General features: G+C 34.9%; 2 protein-coding genes across 2 annotated transcripts; one reads left to right on the forward strand and one right to left on the reverse strand.

Annotated features, from left to right (window-relative positions):
- Positions 1–1,509: 1,509 nt before the first annotated feature.
- Positions 1,510–4,378, reverse strand: LOC139843870 (cytochrome P450 CYP749A22-like). The gene is made up of 5 exons (XM_071834043.1): positions 4,090–4,378; positions 3,777–4,000; positions 3,113–3,348; positions 2,636–3,014; positions 1,510–2,000 (listed from the first exon to the last, which is right to left on the reverse strand). The coding sequence occupies exons 1-5, from the start codon at positions 4,367–4,369 to the stop codon at positions 1,572–1,574; spliced, it is 1,548 nt and encodes a 515-aa protein (XP_071690144.1). The 5' UTR covers positions 4,370–4,378; the 3' UTR covers positions 1,510–1,571.
- Positions 4,379–8,383: 4,005 nt separating this feature from the next.
- Positions 8,384–11,252, forward strand: LOC139844023 (cytochrome P450 CYP749A22-like). The gene is made up of 5 exons (XM_071834227.1): positions 8,384–8,672; positions 8,762–8,985; positions 9,414–9,649; positions 9,748–10,126; positions 10,762–11,252. The coding sequence occupies exons 1-5, from the start codon at positions 8,393–8,395 to the stop codon at positions 11,188–11,190; spliced, it is 1,548 nt and encodes a 515-aa protein (XP_071690328.1). The 5' UTR covers positions 8,384–8,392; the 3' UTR covers positions 11,191–11,252.
- Positions 11,253–12,677: the final 1,425 nt, after the last annotated feature.

The following is a 12,677-nucleotide window of genomic DNA, read 5'->3' on the forward strand; positions in this document are numbered from 1 at the left end:
AAGGGTTAAGTGGTTACCAGGTGGCTCACGGAAAATGGAATAATGTTTTATTATATGTTTTCTAGCATATAATTTTGAGGTTCAAAAAGGAGTTTTTATGTTTTCAAACATAAATTTTTATTGTTTAAATTAAATATTGTTTGCAATATTAAACCTATAATTCACTCAACATTTTTGTTGACAGTTACTCGCATGTTTTATTCTCAGGTTCATGATTGAATGCTTTCGCTGTGCTTAGAGAGTCTGCATATTTATGATGGCAGCTTTTGTTAAACATTAACTTGCATTCTATTTTTGTTACATTAAATAGTGGTTGTTTGTTGACTTTGTTTTGAGTCAACTTTTGGTTAAAGTATTATTGTATGGTTTTTCTAAACTTATACATTTCAGTAGATCTCCTTTATAGGAAATCATTTTTAAATAAAGAATGCAAGGTTGTTTTATTAAATTCATATAGAGTTTCGATCAAGCTGTGGGACCAAGTGACGGAGCCGTTAAGTGTTTTGACGGAGTCGCCACAATAATATATTATTTCGGTGAATATGCTATTGATTATGCTAGTTGCGGTATTTGGAGGTTATTAGCTTATACTCGGAGTTTGTATGCTAATTGTTATTACTAGCGATTATACGGTGTGTGTAAGTGTATGCAAATAGGTATATTATGTATGTATATGTATAATTATTGCATTCACTAAGCTTTAGCTTATCCTCTCGTTGTTTATCTTTTTATAGGCTCCGGCGTGGACAATGGTAAGGGCGTTCGTTTGGATTAGTGATCCCGCTTTGTTTTGATAGGGGACGCTTTTGGACATGTTTAGCTTTTGAAGTTTGGCCAATATGTGGGTATTTTAACCCCAAACACAATGCTCTAGGTGTCGTTTGGAATTTTAACTCTTATGGTCGAAACTTGTATTTTGAACGAAACTTGTAAGACGGGACATTGTGGGCCCGGTGTTGTGAAAACTTGTTTTAATGATGGAAATCTCTTAATTTTACTTATTATGTCATGTTGTAAAAAGGGTTTCGTTTAAAAGTGTCGGGAAGCGGGTTTTCCGCTCGTGTAAGTTGGAACCCGGGAGCAGAATCTGGCAGTTCATTTGGACGCCGTCCAGATCTTCTGGACGTCGTCCTGGTCTTCTTTGCTGGACGCCGTCCAGATAACTGGACGCCGTCCAGATGTATTGGTTCAGAAAAAAAAATTAAGCGTGTTTTTGGAATAACGAAGTCGGGTCGTTACAAAAGTTGAAAAAAAATCTGGTCAAAGTCTATCAAAATTCAGAAAAGCCAGAAAGTCGGTAAAATCGGTCAAATTTGTCGTATTTTAGTTTGGATTTTCTATATTAAAAATTAACGGTGATAGCGATAATGAGTACAAACCTAAATCATATTAGTACAATAACTTAATCACAAGATGCATTTTACAACCAGAAGAATAACAATCACAATCATTAAGTACCAAAGCTTTTAAAATATATATCGATCTTTTTAAGACTTGAGCATAATACAATACACATGAAACTTTATTGATGTAGTGAATTATTTGGAATCAGTCTCCTTAATTTTATAGTTTTAGAGAGGTTGAAACAATAGTCGAACACCAAACTTTGGTTTAAGTGTCACTTGATGAATTGGTTCATGGACATACTTGGGAGAAAGAGTAAACGTATAGCGTTGTAAGATCATCGAGAGCGTAATTTTAGCTTCATTTAAAGCATAGTTAGAGCCTGGACACATTCGAGGTCCATATCCAAAAGGGAGGTACATTCCTTGATTGTTGTTAGTTGCTTTCGCAATCCCTTGTGAGAATCGCTCTGGTTTGAAGAGATGCGCATCTTCCCCCCAAAATCGGGTGTCTTGTTGAAGTGCCAATATTTGTATATTCAAATGCATGTTTGCAGGAAGAACCAAATTTCCTACTTCCATTTCCTTTTGAACTTCTCGGAGTGTGAAAAATGCAGGAGGGTATAGCCTCAATGTCTCATTGATTATCATGCTCACCTGTATTTTGATTACAAATATCACAAAACTAAAGTACTCCACAACATTAAACTATCCCATCCTTAGATATAATACTCTCTTCGTCTCAATATAATTGTTCCCTTAGAATTTTTGTTATATTTAAGATACAATGTTTATTTTACCTTAATATTAATTTTTACCCTTATATTAAAGGTAAATTTGACCGAACTTATTTCAAAAGTACAAGATTATAAATGATGATAGATAGGGAGTTTAATGATATATAGTAGTTATTTTTTGTAAATAGACAATTATTTAGCTATAGATATAAATCTATATACTTTTTTCGTCCTATAATAAGTTTCATGTTCTGACTTTGAAAATCCTTCTTTTTCAATTTTCTTTTTTGTTATTATTATATAATATAATGAAAATGAAAATTATCTGAATGAATTGGGTTTTGAATGCGTTTTCATCGGAATAACTTTCATCAAGTATTATATAACACGAATGATTACATATGAAGTCAAAGTTGATAAAAGGGACTTTCAGAAGTTAAAACATGACACTTGTGATGGGATTAAGGGACTACTAAGGTGCGACACTTTTTTAAAAGTAAGGTGTAATAATAAAGGAACTAATGAATGTTAGTTATTATGTTAACATGAGCTTACTGTTTTAAGTCTTGATAAGCCTTCTAAAGAAGGTTTTTCTTTACCAAACACTTGTTGCACCTCTTTTCGAGCTTTATCTTGCCATTCGGTATGGACTCCTAGAAGAAAAGAAGCCCATGAGAGCAAGAGAGCGATTGTGTCCTGACCGGCAAAATAGAAAGATTTGCAGTCATCAACGATATCTTGTAAGGAGAGCTTGTAACTTTCATCGAAATCATGATGTGCGTTCAAAAGAAGTCCTAGGTAATCTGTCTTCGAACTTTCTTCTTCTCTGGAAGCGATCTGGTTTTCTCTTTTTTTGATCATCTGCATAATGATATCTCGAATGTCTGCTTGCAGTTTATCGGATTCTACATCAGTTTTATCTTTAAATACATCCCTGTATCATTTTGAGGAATTAATTATATTATGACTTATCTTCTTATTCTTATATACCTGTACAACAAAGATGGTAGGAGTACTAGTAAATAAAGTTACCTAAATTCACCAAATCTATAATTTTCATATGCAGTTTTGCCGGCTAATAATTGTAACTCCTCGAGCTTTCGAAAAACTTTATTCCCATCTTCATAACTACTGCCAAACGCAGTCCTAGAGATGACATCTGATGCCAACATCTTGAATTCTCCATAGACGTCCATCTCTTTAACTCCGTTATCTTTCCACCTTTTTAGCATCATATCAACGCTTTGAATCATTAACGGAGTCATGTTCTGCACCCAAATGAACCATTAACTTAAAAAAGATTATTTATTATTTATCCTCTTCATTATGCATACATAATTGGAAGCAGGGGTGGACCTAGTATTGGTTGAGTGGTAGCACTGGAAAACAGTGAAATACGCTATGTAGTAGATAATTTTTTAGGTTTTTAACTAGTGACACCAGTGGATACTGTTAATTTTTTGAGTGACAGCATAAAAATAAGTCATCTAGTAGAAAAGTTTTTTAGTTTTTACCCAGTGACTACCATTCCTAGATCCGCCACTGATTGAAAGCATATATTGGGGGGTCGGAAACGATCATGGAAAATAATACCCAGATAGGCCAATACTCCTTTACCCATGCAGCATAAACAGGTAAAACCTTATCCCTTAACCCGTTTATAACTGTAACTTTTGTATGTATTAAGTGAACTTACTTTCAACCTTTCACCATTGAAAGCATGAGTTGCTAGCTTTCGTTGTTTCGCCCATTTCTCACCTTCTGATGAAATAATGCCTTCCCCAATTATCTTCCTCACACTATATGCAAAAACTGGTTTCCTCGTTGAATTCGCTTTGTCACTCATAATTTCTTTCACCACTTCCGGTTCAGCCACAACCAATTCAGGTTGAGGACCACGCCAATACATAAACTTTTTGCCTGCACAAACCAACCATAATAGCTACTGTAAGTTTTGTAGAGCATAAATGTATATATGTATGTAAGCGTCGAATATATTAAACTCTAACCATATAACTGGAACCAGGTATGTAAATGAGGTTGAACTCGAGGGAGTATGTAATTAGATATTTCCATGGGCAAGCTCGTGGATTTGATTTTCATGGTGGTTATTTGTTTGGTGTTCCCATGGATGAAACTGTAACTAGGTCCACTTATACCTTGTGACCTCATTACATGCTTAAACTGCATTGGAACCCACCAGAATTTGTGAAAGAACTTGAACACAGTTAAACAAATTATAGAGCATAATACTTGTAGGCCTATCAAACCTCCCGTATAGATCTCCATTTTGGTAAATACTACAAGGTGTCAAGTGTGGAGATTTCAAAGATAGAAACTTTTCAAAAATGGAAACCTGCTAAAAATAGAAACTTTCTAAAAATAGAAAGTGTGTGTCCTTATGCTGTTCCAATCAAACCGATGCTTGCTGAGTAATGTTCTATGTCTACTTGCAACATGTACAATAGCTATCATACTAAGACTTGACCTAAGTTAGTTATTTATTTCGACCGGCTTTATTTATAGGTCGACGTTGTGATCTTTCTTGGTCACTTTACTTTACTTGCTGTTCGCTTGTTTGTGAGATTTCTTCAGTTGCTATTTAAGGTGAGTTATAGTCCCATTCTTCTATTTTAAAGCTTTTGGGATGAGAATACATGCAATTTATTTTATACTTTGGACACATGTGGAAGTTGGTTTAAATTATTCATTGTGAGTTGAACAAAAATATTCCCTAGTCTGGTAACTGTAATCACTGGTTTCTACTAGTGAACGCGAATCCTACGGATAGATCTATCGGGTTTGACAACCCCATTTCGAGCTAGTCGCGCTAGCAATTTGTTATCGGAATGTTTAGTACTTCGTATTTTGTTGTAGATACACTTGTTCGGTGTATATTATTTATTGTGTTTGGCAAGGGTAAATAAAGGGTTAAGTGGTTACCAGGTGGCTCACGGAAAATGGAATAATGTTTTATTATATGTTTTCTAGCATATAATTTTGAGGTTCAAAAAGGAGTTTTTATGTTTTCAAACATAAATTTTTATTGTTTAAATTAAATATTGTTTGCAATATTAAACCTATAATTCACTCAACATTTTTGTTGACAGTTACTCGCATGTTTTATTCTCAGGTTCATGATTGAATGCTTTCGCTGTGCTTAGAGAGTCTGCATATTTATGATGGCAGCTTTTGTTAAACATTAACTTGCATTCTATTTTTGTTACATTAAATAGTGGTTGTTTGTTGACTTTGTTTTGAGTCAACTTTTGGTTAAAGTATTATTGTATGGTTTTTCTAAACTTATACATTTCAGTAGATCTCCTTTATAGGAAATCATTTTTAAATAAAGAATGCAAGGTTGTTTTATTAAATTCATATAGAGTTTCGATCAAGCTGTGGGACCAAGTGACGGAGCCGTTAAGTGTTTTGACGGAGTCGCCACAATAATATATTATTTCGGTGAATATGCTATTGATTATGCTAGTTGCGGTATTTGGAGGTTATTAGCTTATACTCGGAGTTTGTATGCTAATTGTTATTACTAGCGATTATACGGTGTGTGTAAGTGTATGCAAATAGGTATATTATGTATGTATATGTATAATTATTGCATTCACTAAGCTTTAGCTTACCCTCTCGTTGTTTATCTTTTTATAGGCTCCGGCGTGGACAATGGTAAGGGCGTTCGTTTGGATTAGTGATCCCGCTTTGTTTTGATAGGGGACGCTTTTGGACATGTTTAGCTTTTGAAGTTTGGCCAATATGTGGGTATTTTAACCCCAAACACAATGCTCTAGGTGTCGTTTGGAATTTAAACTCTTATGGTCGAACTTGTATTTTTGTACGAAACTCGTAAAACGGCCGATGCGGGCCCGATGTTGTAAAACTTGATTTTATGGTGGAAACTTCTTAGTTTTAATTATGTTAACATGTTGTGAAAAGAGTTTCGTTTAAAAGTGTCGGGAAGCGGGTTTTCCGCTCGAGTAAGTTGGACATCCAAGTCAGAATCTGGTAGTTCATTTGGACGTCGTCCAGATCTTTTGGACGCCGTCCAAGCCTTCTCTGCTGGACGCCGTCCAGATAACTGGACGCTGTCCAGATGAGTTGAGTCAGAAAAGTTTTTTTTTAGGCGTGTTTTTGAGATAACGAACTCGGGTCGTTACACCGGGGAAGAGGTCGGGTGTCCGGGTGAGTCGAGATGGCGTTGAACATGTCTGGGACAGCCGCGTTATATGTTACGTGTGGTGCACGAGCGGAGTGGATAAACCGATCAAGGTGGTGATTTGTATTAAACATCATCTAAATTTCAAAGATAAACCAATTAACATGTTATCACTCAATTAGACAATACATTATAACATGTTATCGTATTAAAAATGATATGGTTTAGTTTAATACATAAGTAGTTTTGGTTAGTCACTTAGTTTATTAAATTATCAGTTTATTAGGAATTTTATCACATGAAATTGTGATGTTGTACGTGGGTTTTTAGTGGACCGAGTCTCAAGTTGTATTTGTTGTATCTTTGGTAGTTTATAGGAATAGAGGATAGTCGGTTAGTTTTTGATAGGATATATATAATTTGTATATCGTTAATAATAAAAGTTACAGAGAGTTTTATCTCCTTTCTTTCTGTCACTCACATTTGTTCCTCAATTATTTCTTTAACTAAATTGATAAGTGTGAGTTATTGGAGCCTGTGATCCAACAGTAATAACATCATGGGCACAAACAATCAGACGTGATGGATGATGACGTAAATGAGGAATGCAAATGGGGATTTTAATTTTGCAAATAGCTAACAAGCTACAAACTTGGATAAAATCACGGGCTCAACTTAATTATAAATTTGTTTGTGTTTATAATTTTAGTTGTGATTTGTAGAGTTCTGAATTGGACCTAGTTTTTATTTGAAGGTTTTGATTAGACAGGATCTACAGAGAAAGGCTGTTGCCTAATGATATATAAATTGATTTGGTTTTAATTTTCATGATGAAGATATAAATTCGAGAAGAAGATGAAGTTTAGAATCGGAAAAGATAAACAACTAAAATGTCGAATTACCCTCATGTGAGGAGCAGATGTGGGTATTTAACGAAACTTGACTAACATCCGTCATAGTCAGGGACACTCGCGTAAAAAAAGCTTTAAGTCCGTACATGCAATTTTGGACAAACTTTAGGGACTAACCGCATAATGTTGCCCATTTATTGACAACCTTTATACCTTTTCCTAGCTTCAATTTCATTCAAATCACAATACTTTCTATCAATATGTTGGAGATAATCTGTTAATTGATGCAAACCATAATCCCACATCGAATATGAGAAGAAACAAATCTACGCTTATAAGCCTAAGGGAACCTTCATTTTTCACCAATTAATTTTAGAGTACTAAGAAACTAATGAGCTTATATGTTGAGATGTTGTTTGGCTAAAGCAAATCTAACAAATGGTATCAAAACCATGTTGTAGCCCGGATGTGGATGGTGCAACATTAATTGATGCCAACCATAGTCCTACATCAGATATGGAAAAAAACAAATGTATACTTTTAAGTATAAGAGAACCTTCATCTGTCACGAATTAGTTTTAGAGTACTAGGAAACTCATGAATTTATATATTAAACATGTTGTTGGGCTAAAGCGAACCTAACACATCAATGCCATCCTCATTAACTCTAGAAGAATTATGTCTACTAATTTATTTTTGATATAATTACTGAGATGTCCATGTGGTTTGACCTAAATTCATGATATAGTCCCGAGGCTTTTTTTCATCGAGATAGTCCTCTTAGTTTTCAAATGTTGTTGAGATAGTCCTTCTGACTGACGAACGTTAAATCTTTTCATTAAATCTGGTCATGTGCAAGGCATGTGACGAAAAACATATCAATTACTATACATGTCTTCTCACTTCAAGAAAACTAGGAAGTGGCCAGTTGGCCCACTTCGTTGGGCTGGAAAATTTGATTCGAAAAAATGAAGTTTCGTAAAATAAAAAAAAAGTACTGTAGCGGGGTATTATTCATTAACAGGTTGTTATATATATTGTTAATTATGTAAAAAACAGGAAATGAATCACGTTGATCATAAAGAAACAATCAGTGACAAACACATGGAAATATAATAATACAGAAAAAAGTAAGATTATTATTATTAGTATGCTATTAGGTGTGCTGTCTCTTTAAAATCTTAATCAGCATTTAATATATATCTATATTTATATTATATTTATTTATTTATTTATATATAACAATTCATTTTACACACAAATCTCCACACTTGACACCTTGTAGTATTTACCAAAATGGAGATCTATACGGGAGGTTTGATAGGCCTACAAGTATTATGCTCTATAATTTGTTTAACTGTGTTCAAGTTCTTTCACAAATTCTGGTGGGTTCCAATGCAGTTTAAGCATGTAATGAGGTCACAAGGTATAAGTGGACCTAGTTACAGTTTCATCCATGGGAACACCAAACAAATAACCACCATGAAAATCAAATCCACGAGCTTGCCCATGGAAATATCTAATTACATACTCCCTCGAGTTCAACCTCATTTACATACCTGGTTCCAGTTATATGGTTAGAGTTTAATATATTCGACGCTTACATACATATATACATTTATGCTCTACAAAACTTACAGTAGCTATTATGGTTGGTTTGTGCAGGCAAAAAGTTTATGTATTGGCGTGGTCCTCAACCTGAATTGGTTGTGGCTGAACCGGAAGTGGTGAAAGAAATTATGAGTGACAAAGCGAATTCAACGAGGAAACCAGTTTTTGCATATAGTGTGAGGAAGATAATTGGGGAAGGCATTATTTCATCAGAAGGTGAGAAATGGGCGAAACAACGAAAGCTAGCAACTCATGCTTTCAATGGTGAAAGGTTGAAAGTAAGTTCACTTAATACATACAAAAGTTACAGTTATAAACGGGTTAAGGGATAAGGTTTTACCTGTTTATGCTGCATGGGTAAAGGAGTATTGGCCTATCTGGGTATTATTTTCCATGATCGTTTCCGACCCCCCAATATATGCTTTCAATCAGTGGCGGATCTAGGAATGGTAGTCACTGGATAAAAACTAAAAAACTTTTCTACTAGATGACTTATTTTTATGCTGTCACTCAAAAAATTAACAGTATCCACTGGTGTCACTAGTTAAAAACCTAAAAAATTATCTACTACATAGCGTATTTCACTGTTTTCCAGTGCTACCACTCAACCAATACTAGGTCCACCCCTGCTTCCAATTATGTATGCATAATGAAGAGGATAAATAATAAATAATCTTTTTTAAGTTAATGGTTCATTTGGGTGCAGAACATGACTCCGTTAATGATTCAAAGCGTTGATATGATGCTAAAAAGGTGGAAAGATAACGGAGTTAAAGAGATGGACGTCTATGGAGAATTCAAGATGTTGGCATCAGATGTCATCTCTAGGACTGCGTTTGGCAGTAGTTATGAAGATGGGAATAAAGTTTTTCGAAAGCTCGAGGAGTTACAATTATTAGCCGGCAAAACTGCATATGAAAATTATAGATTTGGTGAATTTAGGTAACTTTATTTACTAGTACTCCTACCATCTTTGTTGTACAGGTATATAAGAATAAGAAGATAAGTCATAATATAATTAATTCCTCAAAATGATACAGGGATGTATTTAAAGATAAAACTGATGTAGAATCCGATAAACTGCAAGCAGACATTCGAGATATCATTATGCAGATGATCAAAAAAAGAGAAAACCAGATCGCTTCCAGAGAAGAAGAAAGTTCGAAGACAGATTACCTAGGACTTCTTTTGAACGCACATCATGATTTCGATGAAAGTTACAAGCTCTCCTTACAAGATATCGTTGATGACTGCAAATCTTTCTATTTTGCCGGTCAGGACACAATCGCTCTCTTGCTCTCATGGGCTTCTTTTCTTCTAGGAGTCCATACCGAATGGCAAGATAAAGCTCGAAAAGAGGTGCAACAAGTGTTTGGTAAAGAAAAACCTTCTTTAGAAGGCTTATCAAGACTTAAAACAGTAAGCTCATGTTAACATAATAACTAACATTCATTAGTTCCTTTATTATTACACCTTACTTTTAAAAAAGTGTCGGACCTTAGTAGTCCCTTAATCCCATCACAAGTGTCATGTTTTAACTTCTGAAAGTCCCTTTTATCAACTTTGACTTCATATGTAATCATTCGTGTTATATAATACTTGATGAAAGTTATTCCGATGAAAACGCATTCAAAACCCAATTCATTCAGATAATTTTCATTTTCATTATATTATATAATAATAACAAAAAAGAAAATTGAAAAAGAAGGATTTTCAAAGTCAGAACATGAAACTTATTATAGGACGAAAAAAGTATATAGATTTATATCTATAGCTAAATAATTGTCTATTTACAAAAAATAACTACTATATATCATTAAACTCCCTATCTATCATCATTTATAATCTTGTACTTTTGAAATAAGTTCGGTCAAATTTACCTTTAATATAAGGGTAAAAATTAATATTAAGGTAAAATAAACATTGTATCTTAAATATAACAAAAATTCTAAGGGAACAATTATATTGAGACGAAGAGAGTATTATATCTAAGGATGGGATAGTTTAATGTTGTGGAGTACTTTAGTTTTGTGATATTTGTAATCAAAATACAGGTGAGCATGATAATCAATGAGACATTGAGGCTATACCCTCCTGCATTTTTCACACTCCGAGAAGTTCAAAAGGAAATGGAAGTAGGAAATTTGGTTCTTCCTGCAAACATGCATTTGAATATACAAATATTGGCACTTCAACAAGACACCCGATTTTGGGGGGAAGATGCGCATCTCTTCAAACCAGAGCGATTCTCACAAGGGATTGCGAAAGCAACTAACAACAATCAAGGAATGTACCTCCCTTTTGGATATGGACCTCGAATGTGTCCAGGCTCTAACTATGCTTTAAATGAAGCTAAAATTACGCTCTCGATGATCTTACAACGCTATACGTTTACTCTTTCTCCCAAGTATGTCCATGAACCAATTCATCAAGTGACACTTAAACCAAAGTTTGGTGTTCGACTATTGTTTCAACCTCTCTAAAACTATAAAATTAAGGAGACTGATTCCAAATAATTCACTACATCAATAAAGTTTCATGTGTATTGTATTATGCTCAAGTCTTAAAAAGATCGATATATATTTTAAAAGCTTTGGTACTTAATGATTGTGATTGTTATTCTTCTGGTTGTAAAATGCATCTTGTGATTAAGTTATTGTACTAATATGATTTAGGTTTGTACTCATTATCGCTATCACCGTTAATTTTTAATATAGAAAATCCAAACTAAAATACGACAAATTTGACCGATTTTACCGACTTTCTGGCTTTTCTGAATTTTGATAGACTTTGACCAGATTTTTTTTCAACTTTTGTAACGACCCGACTTCGTTATTCCAAAAACACGCTTAATTTTTTTTTCTGAACCAATACATCTGGACGGCGTCCAGTTATCTGGACGGCGTCCAGCAAAGAAGACCAGGACGACGTCCAGAAGATCTGGACGGCGTCCAAATGAACTGCCAGATTCTGCTCCCGGGTTCCAACTTACACGAGCGGAAAACCCGCTTCCCGACACTTTTAAACGAAACCCTTTTTACAACATGACATAATAAGTAAAATTAAGAGATTTCCATCATTAAAACAAGTTTTCACAACACCGGGCCCACAATGTCCCGTCTTACAAGTTTCGTTCAAAATACAAGTTTCGACCATAAGAGTTTAAATTCCAAACGACACCTAGAGCATGGTGTTTGGGGTTAAACTACCCACATCTCGGTCGAAATTCAAAACTAATCTTCCCAAAAGCGTCCCCTATCCAAAACAAAGCGGGAGACCTCTAATCCAAACAAACGCCCTTACCCTTGTCCACGCCGGAGCCTAAAAAGAGTAAACAACGAGAGGGTAAGCAAAACGCTTAGTGAATGCAATAATTATACATATACATATACAACCTACTTACTTGCAATCACTTACACAATACCGCATACAAGCTAGCAATTCGACAACCATGCAAACATTATGCATAAACTAGTATCCGCAATTCACAATAAGCTAGCAACACCAATAGCATAAAGTTCACAATTAAATATGCTAATACAAAACTCACACGACCATGGTTAACCAATCATACAAGGGAACGGTACTCGCGAAAGACCATCGGAGTTCATAACATCCATTAGTGTACTTAACACCGCGTACTAACTAATCCCCGGGGTGATGTCTTAAACACCGCGACTAACTCACCCCCATGACAATGTGGTGTCTTAAACACCGCGACTATCCCACATGTCAATCAAACCAATGAGTGGTGTCTTGAACACCGCGACAATCCCACTCCCATGAAAATGTGGTGTATTAAACACCGCGACTATCCCACATGTCAATCAAACCAATGAGTGGTGTCTTGAATACCGCGACAATCCCACTCGTTACGTAGAATGTGGTGTCTTAACCACCACGACTAACCCACATTTCACGCTACACAAATAAATACATTATATACATACACGCATAATTATTCCACTCA

Source organism: Rutidosis leptorrhynchoides, chromosome 4, assembly GCF_046630445.1.
Source record: "Rutidosis leptorrhynchoides isolate AG116_Rl617_1_P2 chromosome 4, CSIRO_AGI_Rlap_v1, whole genome shotgun sequence".
Taxonomy (NCBI): domain Eukaryota; kingdom Viridiplantae; phylum Streptophyta; class Magnoliopsida; order Asterales; family Asteraceae; genus Rutidosis; species Rutidosis leptorrhynchoides.